Below are 25,101 nucleotides of genomic sequence, written 5' to 3'. Positions count from 1 at the left end.
GCATAGTAACCCAATGTGTACCCTGGCTACCAAGCACAGCGTCGTTACACGGGTCGCTGGTGGCTGGTCTGATTGCTGTGGAGATCTGCGTGATTGACCGCTCACCAGTGACCATATAGCGACGCTCCAGCGATCCCTGCCAGGTCGGATTGCTGGTGGGATCGCTGGAACGTCGCTGCGTGTGACGGGACCCTTACAGCATGCTGGCTTCAGATTAAACAGCAATAACATCCTGACAGAGTCCCTTCAAGAAATGCTTTTCATTACATACCTTTGCCCACAACCCTCAAAGTCACACTCAAAAGCCCAGGAAGCTGAAATATGAGTTTGATCAAAACTGAACTTTTCCAAAAATTTGTTTAGGGTATGGCAACATTTGCTTATGACCCCCACCCATTGTGAGAGTGTGATATAGATTAGATGGTGATAGACATTCAGCACGGTGCATGAAACGTTAATTTTTGCAACAAACCAAAATGATACTCACTGGCATGATCTGATACAGGTCATCTAGGGTGACGGATGCAATGCCTACAGGTATGTTCTGGTCGCATGGTACTATGGGAGGACTTAAAAGCTTCTTGTAGCAGCAAGGTGGAAAGCGGATATCTAGAGTGATGCTGTTATAGACAGCCAGCCCCATCAACTGGAAATGTTAAGTCTAAACACAAGTCATACAGATCAGAACTCAGCATTATCATCATTACTATACTCGGATTTCCTGACTATCATCCTGGATAACGAATACAACATAGTGCAACGTGCGCTATAAAGACACATTAGGATCCACGTCACATAACAGAACACTAAACCAACAAGAATAATAATCTGAAGTATTCTTGGAGGCCCAGGGTCTCAGGGGATTTCTAATTATAACCAGTGTGGGTATGAAATGCATGAACTGCAGATGTGATAAAAGATACAGGTTGATCTATGAGAGTTCCTAGATTCAATACCATAGAAGGACTTCTTTAAGTCAGCTAAGAAAATAGATATGTAGTTCAATACATTATATTACGGCCAGCCTAAGAGTGAAAAGTAGCCAACAGCAGATGCAAAAGCTAGATTATAACATAATGCATTTATTAAAAAAGAGTTTTCTCACGAACAAAGTTATTCATAATCAATATATCTTGGAATAATTTAAAAATATATTTAAAAAAATGTTCCTGTGCTGAGATAATCTTATATATGTGTCCCTGCTATGTACTGTGTAATGGCTGTGTCTGAACGCAGAGGAACATGGTCTGATCCTACCACAGCTCCTGAACTGGAGGGCAGAAAAGATAGAAACAGACAGGACAGCATGGGATTGCACCTGATATTTTTTGTGAGGTAAAACATTTCACTACCTGTTTAAAACCAATGTTTTACCTCATAGAAAGAATCAGCTGTGAACCCGTGCTGTCCTGTCTTTATACTTTTTGTGTCCTCCTCCCCAGCCGAGGAGCTGTGGTATGATCAGACCATGTCCCTGTACGGTCAGACACAGCTATTACACAGTACATAGCAGGTGTATATAAAAGATTATCTCAGCACAGGAACTTTTTTTTTACCTATCCTATTGAAGAACTTATTATTATTCCAAGATCTATTAATTAAAATAGTTTGTTAGTGAGGAAACTCCTTTATAGGTATATTATAAGAGGACTTTACATTATAATAACTAGAGGATTTATTATCACATCCGTAGGGGTCCGGTATCTGCCACCCCACCGGTCCTGAGACTGAAGCCTGCTTTAGTGGGGTCTCCCCTTCTAAGTTCGGCTATAGCACAGCTGTGAAGAGCAATAAGTTATTCTATTACATATATGACAAAACTTTTAAAAAGATTTTGGGTACCTCTTTACCATACGGTCTTCGGCAAAAATATGGACACTACAATGAGGGCACTCCCCTATTACTGGAGGCTACTGAAAACAGTGGCTTGCGCTCTTGAGTTCTCAGCAGCCCTATCATCTATTTTGGGCTATTTTTTTACAAAATATGTTAAACTATGACTTTTTTCTTTTGCCTTCTAAGCAGCAGCCATTAATTTATCTGATATGTATTGCATTAGCTTGCTCCTACTCGCCAGACATAGAGAAGGCAATGTAATTTGTTCCAATAAAAAGATACAGTTCCAACCAGACGAAATTCGGAATAGTTGTCGCACTTAAAGCTGCTGAACCAGTGGAAGTTGGAGTCTTTATGGTACGTAAACATGCCTGAAAGAAGCACAGAAACAGGATTAATGATCGAGATCAATAACGGGGAGTGAAGCCAAACAATATAAATCCCTGAAAGAGAGGGCTGATCTAGGGCTTACCGAGAAGTATTAAATTGTAAGTTTCCATAATACAAACACTTTACTTCATTCACTGCCCAAACATCATATGGTGGGCAGAAGACACAAGAAGCCTGAGGGCAGGGGTACGTACCACAACTAAACTATTTCTATAATGTTGTCACTCACTACAGCCCCACATTATCCATTAGCATCTATTAGATGCCGAAGAGTTTAGGGGTTCAGTTAGTCATGCCGAGCTGTATCCTATTAAAGCCAAGCAGCCTAATAAAATAATGGGCTCCATTAAAAGAGGCATAGATGCTCATCAGTAGATCATAGTTTTGCCTCTATACAAGTCACCAGTGCAGCCACACTCAAGCGGGCTTTACACGCTGCGACATCGCTAGCATTTGCTGGCGATGTCGAGCGCGATAGTCCCCGCCCCCGTCGTATGCCGATATATGGTGATCGCTGCCGTAGCGACATTATCGCTACGGCAGCGTCACACGCACATACCTGCCCTGCGACGTTGCTCTGACTGGCGATCCGCTTCCTTTATAAGGAGGTGGTTCGTTCGGCGTCACAGAGACGTCACACGGCAGGCGTCCAATAGAAGTGGAGGGGCGGAGATGAGCGGGACGTAACATCCCGTCCACCTTCTTCCTTCCGCATAGCCGGTGGAGGCAAGTAAGGAGATGTTCATCGCTCCTGCGGTGTCACACATAGCGATGTGTACTGCCGCAGGAACGAGGAACAACATCGTACCTGTCGCTGCAGCGAAATTATGGAAATGACCAACACTACACGGATCACCGATTTTCGACGCTTTTGCGATCGTTTATCGGTGCAATAGGTTTTACACGTTGCGACGTCGTTACCGGCGCCGGATGTGCGTCACTTTCGATTTGACCCCGATGATATCACAGTAGCGATGTCGCAACGTGCAAAGTACCCCTAAGGCCTAGTGCCCATGCTGCGGATTTATCGCGGAATTTGCAGCGGGTTATTAGCGGATTTGCCGCGGATTTCTCGAAAATCTGCAGTAGTGAGTCCCCAGCCATTTCTATGGCATTTTTGAAGTCTTGTGTCCATGCTGCGTTTTTTTACCGCTGAGGAAATAGTGCGGATTTCCCTGCGGAAAAATCTGCAGTAGGTTAATTATTCCTGTGGATTTACCTGCGTATTTTGCCCTTGCAAGTGAATGTGAGGTCAAAAATCCGCAGGTCTGTTCCCAGAGGGTGGTTTTCCTGCGTTTTTGGTGCATATTTTCCCACCAAATCCAATGGTTAAAATCCGCAGCAAAATCAGCACCAAATTCCACATTAAAAAAAAAAAAAAAATATCGCACAAAAAAAATGCACCAAAGTATTGGTGCGATTTTTTGGGAGATTGTGCAGATTTTGCTGCAGAAAAATCCGCATAATCTTTTATGTGGGCACATGGCCTTAGAGTATTTTGTACAATTTTGGTCTCTAAAGCGGGCTTTACACGCTACGACATCGCTAATGCGGAGTCGTTGGGGTCACGGAATTCGTGACGCACATCCGGCCGCATTAGCGATGCCGTTGCGTGTGACATCGATTAGCGATTTTGCATCGTTGCAAAACAGTGAAAAATCGCTAATCGGCGACACGGGGGTCCATTCCCAATTATCGTTACTTCAGCAGTAACGAGGTTGTTCCTCGTTCCTGCGGCATCACACATCGCTGCGTGTGACGCCGCAGGAGCGAGGAACGTCTCCCTACCTGCCTCCCGGCCGCTATGCGGAAGGAAGGAGGTGGGCGGGATGTTACGTCCCGCTCATCTCCGCCCCTCCGCTGCGATTGGGCGGCGGTTCAGTGACGTCGCTGTGACGCCGCACGGACCGCCCCCTTAGAAAGGAGGCGGTTCGCCGGTCACAGCGACGTCGCCGGACAGGTAAGTATGTGTGACGGCTCTGGGCGATGTGCGCCACGGGCAGCGATATGCCCGTGTCGCGCAACAGATGGGGGCGGGTACCCACACTAGCGATATCGGGACCGATATCGCAGTGTGTAAAGTAGCCTTAAGAGTATAAGAAGGACATAGCTGAACTAGAGCGGGTGCAGAGAAGAGCAACCTAGGTTATTAAGGGAATGGGTGGCCTGCAATCCCAAGACAGGTTATCAAACGTGGGGTTATTTAGTAGAGGTGATCTTATTACAATGTACAAATATATGAAGGGACAGTACAGTTGATCTTTCTAATAATCTTTTTACATCAATGCTTGCAACAGTGACAAGGACGCATCCTGTACGTGCAGTGAGACTATGGAAGACCAAATGATGTTGTTTCACTAAACAAGTACAAGGAGGGCCTTCTTAAAAATAATGATATTCCAGGTTATGGGGGTACTAGATTCTGTGATGGGACGTTGATCCTGGGAACTTATCTGCTTGCCATCTGTATAGTCGGGAAATAATTTTTCTGTAAATATGGAGCAATTAGCATCTGCTTCATTGGGTTTTTGCCTTCATCATTAGGTTAAAGATTGAACTCAATAGACTTATGTCTACATTTAACTTTAAATCTAGGATGCAACATTTGACTGCAAAAGTGTTATTTCAGGTAGCATGTCTCCTCCAGGAGAGGATCACTGAGTGATTGGACTGCTACATCTTACATATTTTGCCACACAAAGCCAGAGTGGGGAATAGCACCAACTGCCCTGCGATTATATAATAAGTCTACAGTCATATGAAAAAGTTTGGGCACCCCTATTAATGTTAACCTTTTTTCTTTATAACAATTTAGGTTTTTGCAACAGCTAATTCTGTTTCATATATCTAATAACTGATGGACTCAGTAATATTTCTGGATTGAAATGAGGTTTATTGTACTAACAGAAAATGTGCAATCCGCATTTAAACAAAATTTGACCGGTGCAAAAGTATGGGCACCCTTATCAATTTCTTGATTTGAACACTCCTAACTACTTTTTACTGACTTACTAAAGCACTAAATTGGTTTTGTAACCTCATTGAGCTTTGAACTTCATAGGCAGGTGTATCCAATCATGAGAAAAGGTATATAAGGTGGCCACTTGCAAATTGTTCTTCTATTTGAATCTCCTATGAAGAGTGGCATCATGGGCTCCTCAAAACAACTCTCAAATGATCTGAAAACAAAGATTATTCAACATAGTTTAAATCTGAGACAACTTTTTGTATCCTTCCCCTGAACAACTGTCAGTTTCCACTGTGAGGAACATAGTAAGGAAATGGAAGAACACAGGTACAGTTCTTCTTAAGCCCAGAAGTGGCAGGCCAAGAAAAATATCAGAAAGGCAGAGAAGAAGAATGGTGAGAACAGTCAAAAACAATCCACAGACCACCTCCAAAGACCTGCAGCATCATCTTGTTGCAGATGGTGTCAATGTGCATCGGTCAACAATACAGCGCACGTTGCACAAGGAGAAGCTGTATGGGAGAGTGATGCGAAAGAAGCAGTTTCTGCAAGCACGCCACAAACAGAGTCGCCTGAGGTATGCAAAAGCACATTTGGACAAGCCAGTTACATTTTGGAAGAAGGTTCTGTGGACTGATGAAACAAAGATTGAGTTGTTTGGTCATACAAAAAGGCGTTATGCATGGAGGCAAAAAAACACGGCATTCCAAAAAAAGCACTTGCTACCCACAGTAAAATTTGGTGGAGGTTCCATCATGCTTTGGGGCTGTGTGGCCAATGCCGGCACCAGGAATCTTGTTACAGTTGAGGGTCGCATGGATTCAACTCAGTATCAGCAGATTCTTGACAATAATGTGCAAGAATCAGTGACGAAGTTGAAGTTACGCAGGGGATGGATATTTCAGCAAGACAATGATCCAAAACACCGCTCCAAATCTACTCAGGCATTCATGCAGAGGAACAATTACAATGTTCTGGAATGGCCATCCCAGTCCCCAGACCTGAATATCATTGAAAATCTGTGGGATGATTTGAAGCGTGCTGTCCATGCTCGGCGACCATCAAACTTAACTGAACTGGAATTGTTTTGTAAACAGGAATGGTCAAATATACCTTCATCCAGGATCCAGGAACTCATTAAAAGCTACAGGAAGCGACTAAAGGCTGTTATTTTTGCAAAAGGAGGATCTACAAAATAATAATGTCACTTTTTTGTTGAGGTGCCCATACTTTTGCACCGGTCAAATTTTGTTTAAATGCAGATTGAACATTTTCTGTTAGTACAATAAACCTCATTTCAATCCAGAAATATTACTCAGTCCATCAGTTATTAGATATATGAAACTGAAATAGCTGTTGCAAAAACCCAAATTGTTATAAAGAAAAAAGGTTAACATTAATAGGGGTGCCCAAACTTTTTCATATGACTGATGTTTGTCATGTCATTGAGAAAAAAAGGCTTCATTGGTGGGAATCCGATACTGAAACCCCTTAAAATCACTAGAACGTCAGTCTAAACAAACATGCCTCTTTGCCACACAGCTCAGAGCAGCCCTCTTAAAAGATAGACACAAATAGCATTTTACATTATAATCTTCCTTTGGATAAGCACATTGTCTGTTGTACATTATTTCTTTACACAAGCCCCAGGACTCTCATCACTACTTTTAGGCGGGCTTTGCACACTACGACATCGCAAGCCGATGATGCGATGAAGAGCGTGATAGTCCCCACCCCCGTCGCAGCTGCGATATCTTTGTGATAGCTGCCGTAGCGAATATTATCGCTACAGCAGCTTCACATGCACTCACCTACCCTGCGACGTCGCTCTGGCCGGCGAACCGCCTCCTTATTAAGGGGGTGGGTCGTGCGGCGTCACTGCGACGTCACACGGCAGGCGGCCAATAGGAGCGGAGGGGCGGAGATGAGCGGGATTTAAACATCAGGCCCACCTCCTTCCTTCCGCATAGCCGAGAGGAGCCGCGGTGACGCAGGTAGGAGATGTTCCTCGCTCCTGCGACTTCACACACAGCGATGTGTGCTGCCGCAGGAGCGAGGAACAACATCGGACCGTCGCGTCAGCGTAATTATGGAATTCGCCGACGCTACACTGATGATACCATTACGACGATTTTGCGCTCGTTAATCGTATCATCTAGGATTTACACACTACGATGTCGAGAGCGACGCAGGAAGTGCGTCACTTTCGACATGACCCCACCGACATCGCACTTGCGATGTCGTAGTGTGCAAAGTGCCCCTAACTCAGGATTTAGTTTAGGATTGCTACTTCCAATAGGTGCTACTTGAGTTCAAGTCCTCTTCCTCTTTGAAGAGGCATTTCGAATTGTTAATTTCTCAGAGGAGCATCATATGGCTTATAAGCCTCCTTACACTGACATGTCAGGCATGTGACTCTCCATAAGGAGAAACGTTACCATTTAGAACCCAATAAGAAGCCTCTCACCCAGCCAAATCAGATCTCATGCTTTGCACTGATGAGGGGCAACACCCCAAAACACAGTGTCTGCAAATTGAGTTTCTGGGTTTGCTTTTATTTTAAGTCACGTGACAAGACCCGTTAAAGGGTTAATATTGACTCTAAAGGCCCTGTCACACACAGAGATAAATCTGCAGCAGATCTGTGGTTGCAGTGAAATTGTGGACAATCAGTGCCAGGTTTGTGGCTGTGTACAAATGGAACAATATGTCCATGATTTCACTGCAACCACAGATCTGCCAAAGACTTATCTCTGTGTGTGACTGGGCCTTAAGGATTGCTATTTTCAATAAGTGTCACCAGAGTTCAAGTCCTCTTTTCTGAAGAGGCAATATGCATAGTTTTATTGAAGCCTCCATCTCTATTCATTTAGCTTCCCATGTGGTACTGGAGCTAACTTACCATAGTCAGGATGGAAAATCTGTCTTATCAACAAAAGAAACCACTCTTTAGTCAGGCCTCCTAAGTCAAGACCAGCTTCACCTACAAAGGTAACCTTCAACTTTTTCTTTAGGTCAGCTCGTTTTCTTGTAAGCTGTAGAAATAAAAGATTTAATGAGTTTTACAAGTTGCAAGGTATTTAACTACTTCTGGAATGCTCAAGACTATAAACATTCATGCTTTATTGACGTTCAAAATTTTCACTGCAGAATTAGCAGCCTGCATGAGTGGGAAGCTGGCTGTCAGACACAGCCAGACTCCCCACAGAGAAGGCAGACATAGTTTATTACATTTTTGCCTTGTCGATTGATGTATACACAATGCTGAACCAGCGCTTGTGTATAGTGATTAGGAAGCACTAATGGTGCTTCCTCCTTCTGACATAGATTATGTGATTGCTGGGTATAGGGAGGGAAAAGGAGCTGCTGGATTCATGGGGATCCAGTCAGCTATGCTATGCAGGTAAGAGGCTGAATTTCCCCTGTAATCAAGGCTAATAAACCAGCCCCACTTACAGGGTTTAAATAGAGAGGCGCACACACACACACACACACACACACACACACACACACACACACGTTAATCCCCATAAATGATTACCAAACTGTAATTTGAAAGAGCTAAAAATGTAAAGCTCAATACTGACTTTGACCCAAAGCTGTATGTGTATCTAATAAGATAAACCGTACATGTTGATATTGAAGGCTGGCACATCATCAATCTCCAATTGTGCAATATAACACAGAATTACTCAGGAACTATCAGACTTTCGGCATACCATGTGAAAGTGCACAGGTTTTTTTTTTTTTTCATCATTGCCGAAACTTTTTTGAGCAAATGTAGCAGTTTTTCGAAGAATGAGTAGTATTTAAAAATATACAACTTTGGGGTTATTATATTGTATTCAAAATATTTCCTTAAAGTGTAGCCCTCATTTTAATTATTACATAAAGCATTACTACATGCAGTAATTTGTAATATAGCAGAGAAATCTACTTTTCCACCATGACTGATCTTTCATTTCCAAAATTTCAATTCACATCTATAAACTGTATTCAGTGAAGACAGAGTCTTAAGGATGCTTTACACGCTGCAACATCGCTAACGATATTTTTTTTTGTACAGGATACAGCCAGGCCCCTTTTTGTTAGGCCTTGCTATTAGAGTTTCTGTCCCTATGTAGCGCGCAGTGGGAGTACGGCTTGGCAGCCCGCTTGATCTAATAGTATGGGCGTCACCTAATAGGCTGCTGGTTTGTGACTGTTGTGCGTCTGCTAGTGTGAACAGTGCTCTATGCAAGCCACCAGTGTGCAGTTTTACCATCCAGCCATCACCTCCTCCATATTTGGAAGAGAGTGTGATTGGCTCCTCCTGCACCTGTGATGCCTCCACTAGTGGGGGTTTGGCTGTATCCTGCTGGAGTAGTAGTAGGTTTTGGCCTGAGCAATATACAGCTGCAATTCCATCTTGCTGTAAGTAATGATATTCTTTTTTGCTTTTTTTATACAACATCGCTAACGATATATCGTCGGGATGACGATGTTTGTGACGCACATCCGACGTCGTTAGTGACATCGCAGCGTGTGACAGCTAGGAGCGACGATCAACAATCGCAAAAACATCAAAAATCGTTGACACGTTGCTCCTTATCATAATATCGTTGGTGGTGCATGCCGCTGGTTATTCGTCGTTCCTGCGGCAGCACACATCGCTATTTGTGACACCGCAGGAACGACGAACATCTCCTTACTTGCCTCCACCGGCAATGCGGAAAGAAAAGAGGTGGGCGGAATATTCCGCCCGCTGATCTCCGCCCCTCCTCTGCTATTGGACGGCTGCCGTGTGACGTCGCTGTGACGCCGCACGAACCGCCCCCTTAGAAAGGAGGTGGTTCGCCGGCCAGAGCGACGTCGCAGAGAAGGTAAGTCCGTGTGACGGGTGTAAGCGATGTTGTGCGCCACGAGCAGCGATTTGCCCATGACGCACAACCGACGGGGGCGGGTACACTCGCACTAAGGTGCTTGCTGTCATTTTGATAAAATCTATCTGCTGCAGATCTAGCAGTTTTCTAACGCTGAGGCCACACAGGGATTTCTGCAAATCCTCGCATGACACTCGGCTCACGCTCGCAGCACAGCAGGAGCTGAGTGTCTTGTGACTGTGGTCCGATCAGACCACAGGTGCGGAGGGGAGGGATTTATCTCCCTCTCTCCTCCGTAGCTGACTGATGCGATTCTCGCACTGCACTCGTCTAAAGTTGGCTTTACACGCTACGACATCGCTAATGCGGAGTCGTTGGGGTCACGTAATTCGTGACGCACATCCGGCCGCATTAGCGATGCCGTTGCGTGTGACATCGATAAGCGATTTTGCATCGTTGCAAAAACGTGCAAAATCGCTAATCGGCGACACGGGGGTCCATTCTCAAATCTCGTTACTGCAGCAGTAACGAGGTTGTTCCTCGTTCCTGCGGCAGCACACATCGCTGCGTGTGACGCCGCAGGAACGAGGAAGCTCCCCTTACCTGCGTCCCGGCCGCTATGCGGAAGGAAGGAGGTGGGCGGGATGTTACGTCCCGCTCATCTCCGCCCCTCCGCTGCTATTGGGCGGCAGTTCAGTGACGTTTCAGTGACGTCGCTGTGACGCCGCACGGACCGCCCCCTTAGAAAGGAGGCGGTTCGCCGGTCACAGCGACGTCGCCGGACAGGTGAGTATGTCTGACGGCTGTGGGCGATGTTGTGCGGCACGGGCAGCGATATGCCCGTGTCGCGCAACAGATGGGGGCGGGTACCCACACTAGCGATATCGGGACCGATATCGGGACCGATATCGCAGTGTGTAAAGTAGCCTTTACACCGATGTAACGCAAGTGCGATACGATGTTTCTCTCGCCCCCATAAACTTTAATGGGTGCGAGGGAAACAGGATCATATTTCACCCGCAGCATGCTGCGATTGTTTTCTCGGTCCAATTAGGGCTGAGAAAAATAAATAAATAAATCGCTCATGAGAGCTGCCCCATAGAGTAATATTGGTCCGAGTGGAATGCGATTTTTTTATCGCATTCCACTCGCTCCGTATTGCTGGCTGTGTGTGCTGACCCTAAATCCTGAGCTCTGTATAACTCAGCTCATACCACTGATTGGCAGCTTGTGATCTCTGTGCATTAATATGGAGGACTACCTGGCAGCAGGTCAAAATTAAAGAACGCAGCCCAGTAAGTGACATAGTGAGCATTCATGTGTAGGGGAATTTATGGAGAGATGGCTAACTCATGGGCATTTAGATATTTAAGGAGGAAGAAACTTTAATGTAACTGGTTTCCACTTATTGGCCCGAGGGCTGCCTCAGGTATTGGTCCTTCACATTTCAGCATACAAGTAAAATTTTAAAAATAAGTTTCCAAATTATTGATGTACCCTGGAGGGTGTTTTATATATTTTGTGTAGGTGAGCTTTAACCATTTTATTACCTCATCCAGAGAATCGCTAACCAGCTGCAGCCTCCTGACTTTAATATTAAGAAACAGCATGTTCATATCTGGTTTCTGTCTCCGAGAAACTTTATCCACAAGACTTTGCTGAAAAAAAAATTAAATAGTGAAAACTGAACTCAATTCAACAATGTTTAGCAAGTCTGCGATGTTTTAATTTATCAGTGTTTGAACAGATCGACCATCATTGACCCATCCTGGTCTTACATTGACTTAAAATGATGAAACGCGAGTTTAAATAAAGTCATCTACACATCATCGGTGGAATTTGTAATGTGTGCATTGTCAATTGATTACCATTATTGTGCAAGCTCCGAGGCCTTGCATCATATTTGTGTTGTGGGGCCCCGAACTGGCTGATGGATTTCTCATTTACAATTAATGAAAGTCATTACTTATGTTTTGTAATTTCCACAGTATAAAGCTTAGGCAAGAATTTAAACAAAATTGCTATTTTATGTACAGTAAGGTCATGATTGGCTACATTTCTAGATTACATAATAAAAGGTTAATATAAAATTGCTGCTTTATGCACATGACATTGTTACAAGTTGTGTGCCATGCCATAAAAAGCAGCCTGTGGCTGCCTTAGGCGTCAGCCCTGCAGCTTCCCTTGGCTGCCTCAGGCGTCAGCCCTGCAGCTTCCCTCGGCTGCCTCAGGCGTCAGCCCTGCAGCTTCCCTCGGCTGCCTCAGGCGTCAGCCCTGGAGATTCCCTAAGTTGCCTCAGGCATCAGCCCTGCAGCTTCCCTCGGCTGCCTCAGGCATCAGCCCTGCAGCTTCCCTCGGCTGCCTCAGGCATCAGCCCTGCAGCTTCCCTCGGCTGCCTCAGGCGTCAGCCCTGCAGCTTCCCTCGGCTGCCTCAGGCATCAGCCCTGCAGCTTCCCTAAGTTAATACAAAATGGATACAGCCGCACACTAAATGCCATCAATGTATAAGGCAACTCTGGTACTGCATTACTGCTATATGAAAAAATGAGATTTTTAGTTTATGAATTGGCCAATGCACGTAAGCTCCTGGTATAAGGATTATGAACACAGCCTGGTTTATAGGGCGGAGTGCTCAGTCAGAAAAAAAAACTCACTGCAAATATTTAAAAAAACTGACCCGCACATCCTATAAACCAGGATGTGTTCATAATCCGTATACCAGGAGTGCCCAGACATGGAGGTTAGTCCAGATAGTGGCATTTCAAGTTAGATTTTTAGTCTAGCTGCCCAGGCATGGATGTTTTTAACCTAGATAGTGGCATTTTAGTTAGGGACCCGGAATATTGAGATTTATCTTGCCGTTGGTTTCCGGGCTTACATGCATTGGCCAATTCATAAACTAAAAATCTCCTTTTTTCATATAGCAGTAATGCAGTACCAGAGTTCCCTTATACATTGATGGCATTTAGTGTGCGGCTGTATCCATTTTGTATTTGCTAGGTTTTTTCAGCTGGCACCTATACACACTTGTAGGATGTGCGGGTCAGTTTTTTGAAATATTTGCAGCTTCCCTAAGTTGCCTCAAAGAAGCTACATGGCTGATACTTATATATATGATCAGAATACAAATCTCTGCTGTGTTCTGCCACAAATCAGCAGGGAAATGTTGCAGGTCAACAAGTCTGTACAATCCAGGTTTCTTTCCCTTTCATGTTGTAGATCTTAAAATCACTTTGTAATGCCTGCTAATTCAGGAACATAGTAACCACTTAATTTAACAATTGTACAATGATATCTTTTAAGACAAAAGTGCTTTTCATTTCCAATGTAAAATACATATTACGAAATATTTTATCCATAGAAAAGAATGAAAAAAACAAATCACCAAAGATGGATCTCTGCAGACTGAAGGGCAGAGGATGACCAGATAATGGTTCAGAGATTAACTTCACCTTAATTTAAAAAAAGAAACTGTTTACGTGCATTGAACGCGGATTCCGGATGGCTCAATGTTTTGTATTAGAGGTCAGTGCTCCTCCTGGTTCGGCAGTAATACATTATACCTCATGTGCCTTCTGCTCACTTTACAATGCAGCACCACTAAACTGCACATAAATACTAAACGAGCCCAGGCTAAAGCTGCAGAATATGAACAATTTAAGCCATAATGAATACGTTTGGGTGAAATTTAATAATCATTTTAGGCCCACACTATCACTGCCAGTAAAGAGGTATGTTAATGCTTGAAATTTTCGGCCGATAAAAGGAAGGCGGTTTTCTCGGTATTGATACAGGGGCAAGTTGACGTTGGACACTAGTGATTCATTAAAGGGAACTAATCACCAGGATTTTTGTATATAACCTAAATCCACTGCTATACTGGCACTATCAGGCTGATCCTATACATACCTGTAGTGGTCAGCTCAGATGTTTAGATTTTGAAATCCAAGAAGGTAAAGTTTGTAAAATGAGCTGCTTGAGTGACAGCAGCTGAGGATCAGATGATATATTCATAGTTATCCCCTCCCCCTGTTAGAATTAGCATAAGTATTATACAAACGACTCACTTTGTCTAGCAGGACCTGTGTGAGGTCATACCCATGTGACCAGAAGGGGCAGGGCCTCAGCCACCAATGCTGGATACCAGGTCACATGGGTATGACCTCACACAGGTCCTGCTAGACTAAGTGAGTCATTTGTATAATGCTTATGCTAATTCTAACAGAGGGAGGAGATAACTATGAATATATGATCTGCTCCAGTGCAACTGACACTCAACAAGCTGCTTATTTTATAAACTTCACTTTCTTGGATTTCAAAACCTAAACATCCGAGCTGATCACTACAGGTATGTATAGAACCAGCCTGATAGTGCCAGTATAGCACTGGCTTTAGCTTATATACGAAAATCCTGGTGATTGGTTCCCTTTAAGAAGTGCATTCATGAATCCGAAGAGTCTGACAAGTGGTGTTCACCAGAAGTCTTAGTCTGGTCCAGTCAGTAGGAACACCACAGCCCGTCATGAACTAGACAAGCTGTGGCACCAAGCCCCCGCTGTGCTCCACCCGGATCAGCTCTGCCCATTTTTCATGAGAATTCTGGTGCAATTGCTATGTTGAATTGTCCCATAGAGCGCTTGAAAAACAAAACATACATAGACCACACACTCAAATATTATAAATTTATCTACTGCAGCTAAAAGGTTTTTCCAAATATGAACATGAAATTCTTAGTTAACATCTTGATCAAAGTATATAAACCCACCGCAACATCACAGCAACATCTATTTAAGTGGATCCCTACTCTATTAAATGTAATATTTATTTTGTTTATGTTGAGAAATGCTGCCGTAATACTGCAGATGCAGAGACAATCACCCATGTGCCAACTGTACCCGGGGCTCCACCCTGACCTACGGGGCCACACAATACAGCACCTTCTTGCGCTGTTTGTTGTCCAAGACCTCAGGTTTCTTAGATCAGTTGGTGCTGTATGTCGGCCATGGTTGTGACGGGGCACAGGACCCAGGACAGCATTGCCTGGGCACCTTGTTTCTTGGCATCTCCATACAGGTGTGGTGCTGTAGCAGCAGCTATGGTCACCATGCAGCGCACAATTAACAGAGTAAAAACCCACTGTAGAGGTGGCAATGACGGGGCAGTGCGCTTATACACTTTGATCAAATTGCATTGAACCTCATGTTTATGATTAGCTAGGCCGCAGTACATCAACATAAAACAGTATTTGGATGTGGGATCCTTGTCTTTCATTCTATAGTTTTTGTATCATTACAGACGTTTCAGGTCAAAGCTCTTTGAACTTTCTATCATGTCATATCTGTACATACTTCACCCAATGTAGAAGAATATGAAGATGATGTCAATAATTGTAACAGTAAAGGTAAACTGAAATCGGTATGCCTGGGTCATCAGAACAATCAGCAACAGGCAGACACTTGTTCAACCAAGAGTATACTTGCGTTTTTAGCAAAAATAAGATTCTTCTTCACATGGTCTTAAAATCCTGTACCCACAGCATAGCTACACATCATTCTGCAATTCTAGTTTGATTTTGTATGTGGTTTACTGTACTGCACAGAATTATGGTAGGTGTCCTCGATCAGTGTTTTGGGTACAGCATTTTTTCCAAGCATCCAAAATGCTGCGTTGTACAGAAGAAGCACAATGGATGGGACTTATAGAAATCTCATGCGCACTGTGGTTCTTTTTTCCGCAGTGTTAACTGACCTGCGGCGCAATTTTTCAAGCCACAGCAAGTCAATATATGCTTGCAAAGATGATCGTGGGCATGGACGCTGCATTCTCCTGCAGAGAACACTAGAGTTTCCGAAGGAGAAGACACCTTGCGTCTAGAACACAGCATGTGCGGATTGTGCGAACGTACCCTAAAGGTTCTCTCTCCTATTTCCCCCTTTACACATTTTATCTCCTGAATGAATAAAAGGATGAGTTGTAGAAATTTAGCATACCTGATCCATCCTCCCCAACAGATGATGTCAGGAGGTCTGCCAGTACTAAGAATATTTCTTCCATGTATATGCAGACCTCTAAACTAAACTTGCCAATCAAGGCTTTCAGTCATATTGCATTGTCACTGGTACAAAGATGGCATCAGATGGGAGAAAAACATCTAAACAGATGTCTAAGTAAAAAAGCTGCCTGCTTGAATACTGGAGTCAGCCGACCTCACTATGTCAGATTCATTCCCTATATCAAACACATCTGATTGAACAAGTTGTTAATTTCTGTACAATTAAAGGATTATTAAACAAAAAAATAAAATAACCAACAAGTCAGATTGCCGAGCATCTGACTGCTAGAAGCCTCCAGCAATTCCAAGAAAAGGACTTCAGAACCACAAGAACAGCCACTGCTTTATTTGTTGTCTATGGGCCTTCTGGAGAAAGAGGAATACACCCCTCTGCTATTTCTGGAAGTCCCAAAAAGAATGAAGATAGTAGAGGTCAAGCATGGACACTTCCGCGCTATTCAAAAAAGGGGTTTTGCAGAGTCTCGTTCTTGGGGCTTCATAATGGTTGACAAACCCAACAGTCAGACTTTCCGGAATCAGCAAGTTACCGTATTTTTCGCATTATTAGGCTATGTTCACACACTGCGTTTTTTACCTGCGTTTTTTGTCCGTTTTTGCTGCCGAAATTTCTTGAGAAATTCTTGTAACCTTTCTGCAGACATTCCCCAACAAAACCTATGGCAAAAAAAATTAGCTGTGCGCACACTGCGTTTTTTTCTTAAGAAAATTCTTTCAGTAGATTTTCTTAAGAAAAAGAATGAGCATGTCACTTCTTCTCTGCAGCTAACTGCGTTATTTGCCATAGATAATCGGCACAATAACGCAGGGAGCAGCCAGCGGTAAAAACGCACCAAAAATGCACCGAAAACGCACCAAAAACGCAGGTGCGTTTTTGGTGCATTTTTTAACGCAGGTACACTAATCCTTCACTCTTAAGAAATTTCTTAAGAAAAATCATTTTTCTAGTGTGAACATAGCCTAAGACGCACTTTTGTTCCCCCAAATTTTGGGGGAAAGTAGGGGGTGCGTCTTATAATCCGAATATACGGATTATATACTGCAGGGTCCAGGGGAGCTGGGGGCAACTCTGAAGCGGTGCTGGGGGCTGGTGGCGGCAGCGGGAGATCGCCTGCTCCCGGCTCATATAATATGCACTGCCGCTGTCCATCACCGTGGTGCTGAAACCACACTGCGGCGATGGGCTGGGCGAGCGGCGCATATTATATGTGCCTGCACCCCCCTTTGACCACACATGCCCCCCCCATGTTAGATATGGCCCCCATGCTGCTGCCCATCCTAAAATAAAAAAGCTTTACTTACCTCCTTCAGCGTGTCTCCCGGTGTCTCCCCGATCTCACTGCTGCTGCTGTGATCAAGAACGCAGAGATCATGTCACTCTGCGGTGCTGATCACATGACCGGCACCGAAAATCAGGAAGTGCAGGAGCTCAGCAGCACAAAGGTAGACACGAGGGATTACAGCGCTGGAGGAGGTAAAGTGTTTATTTTACTATGGGCAGCAGCATGGGGGCCATATCAAACACAGGGGGATATGTGCCATTCATAAGAGACGTGTGCCATTCATAAGAGACGTGTGCCATTCATAAGAGACGTGTGCCATTCATAAGAGACGTGTGCCATTCATAAAGAGACGTGTGCCATTCATAAGAGACGTGTGCCATTCATAAGAGACGTGTGCCATCACTGGGGGACGTGTGCCATCACTGGGGGACGTGTGCCATCACTGGGGGACGTGTGCCATCACTGGGGGACGTGTGCCATCACTGGGGGACGTGTGCCATCACTGGGGGATGTGTGCCATCACTGGGGGACGTGTGCCATCACTGGGGGACGTGTGCCATCACTGGGGGACGTGTGCCATCACTGGGGGACGTGTGCCATCACTGGGGGACGTGTGCCATCACTGGGGGACGTGTGCCATCACTGGGGGACATGTGGCATCACTGGGGGACATGTGCCAGCACAAGGGGGCTATATTCAATATAAGGGGGCCATATCCAGATTAAGACAGCTAATTTTAGGATGGGGGGGGGCTATAAGGGACATATACTCAATATGATTTGTTAGATGGACATTAAAAAAAATTCTGTTTTCCTTCACCAAATTTGGGGGTGCGTCTTATAAAGCAAAAAATACAGTATCTCCTATCCTATGGTTACAGGTTAAGTTTTTATTTTTGGAAATAAGCATTTAAATTGCACAGAGTGTTTAAGATCACGACACAGGGTTAGATTTTGTTGGGGGTGCAATACAATGATCTAATATTTGAGTTTTCAGAACAATGAACCATTTCCAGCATCCAAAAGGGTGCAATTCTGATTGAGATTTTTTATCACACTAGAAATATAAATGGAGACACATGCACCTTCAGGAGTCTGGAAGAAAGAATCTCTCTGCAGAACACCCTACTATAACCATAGTAATAATAAATGGGCTGAGAAACCGTGGACAAAGTATTAAAAATCAGAATGAAAAAGTAACTGACTAAGCCGCCCCACCATATACATTACATGGAGGCATACCCGTGCAATGCTGATCATCTGCTGCTCAGAGTCCTTCTGAATAATGACTTTTTTGGCTGCAATGGATATGACAAATGGAAACTGACAGAATGAAAATCTAAAAAAAATAAAAGAAATAAACATAAACATTGTTATATTAGAACGTTCATGAACAATCAAGAAAGCATTTTAGTTAACAGAATAAAATGACATGTCCTCCACATAAGAATTCCATAATTTTACACAGCGGGGGGGCTTCTAGGCCGGGGGTATGATAGCATTACTCCTACTGGCGAAGTATAAAAAAAAAAAAGGTAAAATAAAAAAAATAGTAATGCAGAAAAAAGAAAATAAGGAGAGTAAACTATTATATATATATATATATATATATATATATATATATATATAAAAAGAGAGAGAGAGAGAGAGAAAGATTATCATGATTTCCTTGCATGCAAAAAATGGTTGTTCTCTGTAGAAAGTGACAATATACCTCAGAGGTTGTAATTTTGGCAGCTCATCTACATCATCAAATGTCATGAAGAGCAAAACTGACAGCCATTATTTCCAGTCAGACCACCAACTACAGGTTTTGAATAGCAAAAAGGATAAGAATTTGTTTTTGTAACAGGAAAACAACAAATCGAAGAGTTAAAAAAAAAATCAAAAAAAAAATCAGGGAACGTTTAGAAAAACTTCCAAAGAAAATCTCTGTATTTTTAAAATTAGTAAGAACTTTGGGGCTGATCCATTACACCTGGTGCTGTGCACTCCAGTCTTAATGAATTCGGAGTAATGTGCTCCAGGAAACCCTTCATTAAGAGGCACACAGCACTTACTCGGTTTCGCAGTAGCATGTGCCTCACCAGAAATGATAATCCAGTCTGGGACTGGCGCAGCATTTCTGAAGTAAGAAAAGCTGGCATTTTTACAGAATTTGATAGGAGGGTCTAGCTGCGCCCCATTTCCTCCCCTGATCTGCCCATTTTGGCAAAGCTGCTTCAAACTGGTATGAAAACACCAAAAATCGCAACATTTTTCAAAGCGTTTTATCTAGTTTTCTGGTGTAAAAGCTTTGTTGAATCGGGGCCTGTGTTCACATAAAATACCCACTACCAACAACCTCATACTTCTAAATAGACTTACACAATTTGAGAGCTGATTTTTCAGTCCAAAAACAGACACCTGATGTTGATATTTTACACTCACACAAGGCCAGCACGGACAGGAGATCTTTAAAACCCACAGGGCCAATACATGAATCATCACACCACTCCTCCTTCCCAGTCCCAAAACAGAAGAGACGAGAATGTGTCCTCTACTAGTGGAGATCCATGGGAAATACATCCTACAGAAAACAGATTTTATTCCACTTACAAAACATTACAAAGAAATTGCCTATAGAAATAGACTCAGGGTCTCCTGCCTTACTCATAGTATTGGCTCTCGGCTTATTCCTACGATCTCTCACGTCCTCCTATAAAAACTTCCCCATTTGTACAAATGGAGCAACTGGTGAAATGAAAGATTTGGATGATGTGGAAGTTGACAGGATTACATAAAGAGGAGGTGGGATCTCACAGATAATGCCCTAGAGAGAAAAGTCAGGAGGTGAGAGAGTCAGGCCAGTGCCCTGGAGTCTGTTTCTATATTAGAATTTAAAGGAAATTTTATAGACGTAGAATAAAACTCATTGTGAAGAGGACACTGTTCCCAAAGGTCTTCACTATTGGAAGTTGACACTGTTCCCATAGGTCTACACTATTGGAAGAGGACAATGTTCCCATAGGTCTACACTATTGGAAGAGGACACTGTTCCCATAGGTCTACACTATTGGAAGAGGACACTGTTCCCATAGGTCTACACTATTGGAAGAGGACACTGGTCCCAAAGGTCTTCACTATTGGAAGAGGACACTGTTCCCAAAGGTCTACACTATTGGAAGAGGACACTGTTCCTAAAGGTCTTCTCTTCCAATAGTGAAGACCTTTGGGAACAATATCCACTTCCAATAGTTGACATTGTTCCCAAAAGGTCTTCACTATTGGAAGAGGATGTTGTTCCCAAAGGTCTTCACTATTGGAAGACATGTCATCGTCTTTTCTGTTTTTGGACTAGGAAGGAGATGAAAGGTGGTGATCTATGTATTGGCCCAGTGGATTTCACAGAATCATATGAGTGTGAAATAGTATCAAGTGTTCTTTATACTGCATCTCTGGATTGGAAAATCAGCAAAATTCTCATATTGCGTACAATTATTAATACATGTGTATGTTTTATACCGGACCAGTTTCTCAGCAGGATGGAGTTTAATAGCAAATGTGATTTATTGGTAGCCGTATTATCTGTATTTATTAGGTATACTAACTACATATGCTTGATTGACAGGTCTCTCCTTATTTGAGGATTGAATAGACATGTGAATCAAACTGAGGCAGGAGGGATGGAGTCATCTGGATCAGCCCAGCAGACTCCACCACCATACCCAGCTCCAGAAGGTCTATCTCACAGTCCGCAAACAGACAATAGCTAAATCCTACAAGAAAAAGTGTACAAACAGAGAAAATGTAGAAAACTATATTCATCAACAGGTGAAATAAAATACATTAAAAAGTGTGAGACCAGCAGGTGGCGCCACACAAAAAACGGAGGTGGCAGGAGGTAAGTAATGCAATGATTGGAGACTATATGAATAATCAGCATAATGATTTTAGTGTCCTTGAAAGAGGCAAAAACTACAAAGACTGGACCATAGTAGAATAGAGCACTGTTCACATAATGGGGAATAATGAGCATGTGCAGCTGTAGACAGCACGGGTCACCAGAAGAAAGAGGTAACAATTCTGGTAACAAAGTCACATGCTGCTCATGAGGGGTGTGCAGATACATACACAAGATATACACTGTATGTATCAGTATAAAAGTAGGTAGACATCAAGGTAATAGTAAGGAACAACACTATTTACATAGCTATATATGAAAAGTTATATGCACCATGTATAGCAAGAAATCACAGACCTATAAAGTTATATATTATGTGTGTCACAGTAAGAAGTATGTATCCAAGTAATGGTAAAGTACAACACTGTTCACATAGTGCATATCACATAGGCATATACAGCTGTGTATAGGGAAAGATTGCCGTCAGAAGGTATGTAAAAGAGATCAAGATAGGATAATAAGGGTAATGGGGTTTGGCCCTAGGCTCTGCAGGAGGTAATTACCCTTAGGCTATGTGCGCACTAGGCGTTTTTTCACGCTGCGTTTTTTTGTGCGTTTTTATCCGCAAAGAATGCACAAAAACGCACCAGCGGAAAAAAAAAGTGTTGCGTTTTTACCGCATTTTGGTGCGTTTTTTGCTGCTTTTTTGTATATTGAATTCAATGAGTGAAAAACGCTGTGAAAAACACAAATAATTGACATGCTGTGTTTTTGTGGACACCACAAAAACGCAGCTACAAATAAACGCTGTGTGCGGACAGCACTTCTGAAAACCCATAAACATTGCTAGGGAAGTAATGTCACAGCGTTTTCAGCACAAAAACGCGGTAAGGCTAGGTTCGCACACTGCGTCTTTTTGACGCTGCGTTTTTGGCTGCTAAAAACGCACAAAAACGCACCTGCGTCGAAAAAACACATCAAAAAACGCATGCGTTTTTCCCACGATTTGGTGCGTTTTTGGCTGCGTTTTGCTGCGTTTTTTTATCAGTGAACAAAAAAAAAAGGTCTGATGTCATTTCCTTCTTCAATGTGTTCTTCATTCTCCACTAGTGTATGCAGAAGAGCAGACATCTGCAGAACTACAAGGCTCAGCATGCTCCATCCAGGACTGAATGCTTGAGGGAGAGTCAGGGGGAGCAGACCTACAAGGCTCAGCATCCTCCATCCAATAGTGTATGCAGGAGAGCAGACAGCAGCTGTCGAACTACAAGGCTCAGCATCCTCCTCCCAGGACTGTATGCAGGATTTCTTTGCCCCCCCAAACAAAAAAAATGACGTGGGCTTTGCCATATTTTTGTATGCTAGCCGGGTACAGCAGGCAGGTACGGGCTGCCCCCAACCCCCAGCTGCCTATTTGTACCCGGCTGGGAACCAAAAATATAGGGAAGCCCTTTTTTTTTTAAATTATTTCATGAATTTCATGAAATAATTTTAAAAAAAAATGACGTGGGCTTCGCCATATTTTTGTATGCTAGCCGGGTACAGCAGGCAGGTACGGGCTGCCCCCAACCCCCAGCTGTCTATTTGTACCCGGCTGGGAACCAAAAATATAGGGAAGCCCTTTTTTTTTTTAAATTATTTCATGAATTTCATGAAATAATTTAAAAAAAAAAAATGACGTGAGCTTCGCCCAATTTTTGAGTCCAGCCGGGTACAACTAGGCAGCTGGGGATTGGAATCCACAGTGCAGGGTGCCCATGCTTTCTGGGCACCCCCGCTGTGAATTGCAGTCCCGCAGCCACCCCAGAAAATGGCGCTTTCATAGAAGCGCCATCTTCTGGCGCTGTATCCAACTCTTCCAGCTGCCCTGATGCCGGGTGGCTCGCTGGGTAATAATGGGGTTAGGGCTAGCTGTATAGCTGGCCCTAAGCCCGAAATTCATGGTGTCACGCCAATATTAGACATGGCCACCATGAATTTCTAGTAAAGATAAAAAAAAAACACAACACACAGAAAAATATTTTTATTAGAAATAAAACACAACACAATTAGTGACTCCATCTTTATTGAAATAAAAAAAAAAAAACCTCCGCAGTAATCCTGGGTCAGGGTCCCGCGCCGTCCAATCCGGATCCAATATCATCTGATCGGTTTGCTGGAAGGCAAAGCGATCAGATGATGTGTCAGGATCAAGTGCCTGAATCCTATCACACATCAGCTGATTGTATAAAAGCTGATTATACAATCATCTGATGCATCGGTGCAAAAGAAAAAAAAAAAAAAAGAAAAAATAATACTCACTTATGTGCTGATTACCGGCAGCTCCTGCAGCGATGGGGCGGGAGTCTGATCCCGTCCGATCGCTGCAGCAGCTGCTGGTAATCAGGGATGAAGTCTCCTGACGCATCCGCTGATACCGGCCGGGCGCCCGCGTCACCGCGATACTTACGATCAGCTGATGCGTCAGGTGACTGCATCAGGTGATCCATCGCCAAGTCCTGCATCCATTGGAGGCTTCCCGGCCGTCTGCACACAGCCGGAGCGGGGGTGGCGATACCGTGAGAGGAGATGGGAGCGGGCATGGCACCGGGAGTCTGCAGACAGGTGAGTATAACTTTTTTTTTTTTTTTCTACTGTTAACTTTTGTTTTCGCAGCCGCTTCCACCTCCTGCCTGTACATGGCGCCGCACGCCAGCATACATGCACAGGAGTGGAGGTGGAAGTGGCGGTGACGGTATCGGGAGGATTCACGCTTCTGTATATACTGACAGAAGGAATCCTCTTCCTGTACATGTCACTTTACTACCCACCTCCTGCGTTTATAGCTGCGTTTTTGGTCTTAGAAACGCACCAAAACGCAGCTATTTGCGTTTCTCATTGCGTCTTTCAACATCCCATTGAACTCAATGGATGAAAAGCGCAGTGAAAAACGCGGGAATAATTGACATGCTGCGTTTTTGTGGCACCACAAAAACGCATCTGAAAAAAAACATGTGTGCGGACAGCAAAAATGAAAACTCAGACTTTGCTGGGGAAGCAAAGTCATGCAGTTTTGAGGCCAAAAACGCACCCGAAAAACGCGCAAAAACGCCGCGAAAAACGCACTGTGCGCGCATAGCCTAAAAATGCTTCAAAAAAACGCAGCAAAAATGTCTAGTGCGCATAGGGCCTTACTGTGCCATCCTGATCTCTTTTATATACCTTCTGAGACTTTTCCCTATATACAGCTGAATATGCCTAGCTATATGCACTATGTGAACAGTGTTGTACTTTACCATTTCCTGGATACATACTTACCTTCTTACTGTGACACATATATAACTTCTACATGTCTGATTTTTTTGCTATACACCACTAATATATGCTTAATTATGCACTATGTGCACAGTGTTGTACCTTACGATTACCTTGATGTCTACTTACTTTTTACAGTGACAAAGACATATACAAGAAATATATTATACCTTCACCTCACTCTTATGAGCAGTATGTGACTTTTCTCTTACCTCTTTCCTCTGGTGACCCCTGCTGTATACAGCTGCACATGCTCATTATTTACCACTATGTGAACAGTGCTCTATTCTACTATGATATAGTTATTGTAGTTTTTGCCCCTTTCCAAGACACTAAAATCTTTCTACTGATTATTCATATAATCTCCGATCATTGTATTTCTTACCTCCAGTGTTTGTATTATGGCGCCACCTGCTGGTCACCCACTTTTTAATGTATTTCACCTATTGATCAATACATTTTTCTACGTGTGTGTTTGTACAGTTTTCTCTGTAGGATTAATTCATATTACTGTAT

At 43.5% G+C, this 25,101-nt stretch overlaps 1 protein-coding gene across 1 annotated transcript in view; it reads right to left on the bottom strand.

Moving 5' to 3' along the window:
* Positions 1-25,101, bottom strand: part of HECTD2 (HECT domain E3 ubiquitin protein ligase 2) — a 156,857-nt gene that overhangs the window by 19,766 nt on the left and 111,990 nt on the right. The window contains exons 11-15 of the mRNA XM_075348757.1: positions 18,651-18,747; positions 11,607-11,714; positions 8,097-8,229; positions 2,119-2,207; positions 488-646 (exon numbers count right to left, since the gene is read on the bottom strand). Coding sequence (XP_075204872.1) covers positions 488-646; positions 2,119-2,207; positions 8,097-8,229; positions 11,607-11,714; positions 18,651-18,747 — 586 coding nt within the window. The remainder of the gene's footprint in view (positions 1-487; positions 647-2,118; positions 2,208-8,096; positions 8,230-11,606; positions 11,715-18,650; positions 18,748-25,101) is intronic.

Source organism: Anomaloglossus baeobatrachus, chromosome 5 (genome assembly GCF_048569485.1).
Source record: "Anomaloglossus baeobatrachus isolate aAnoBae1 chromosome 5, aAnoBae1.hap1, whole genome shotgun sequence".
NCBI classification, from domain to species: Eukaryota; Metazoa; Chordata; class Amphibia; order Anura; family Aromobatidae; genus Anomaloglossus; species Anomaloglossus baeobatrachus.
The sequence above is the reverse complement of the archived record's forward strand: the minus strand, read 5'-3'. Positions and strand labels throughout refer to the sequence as shown.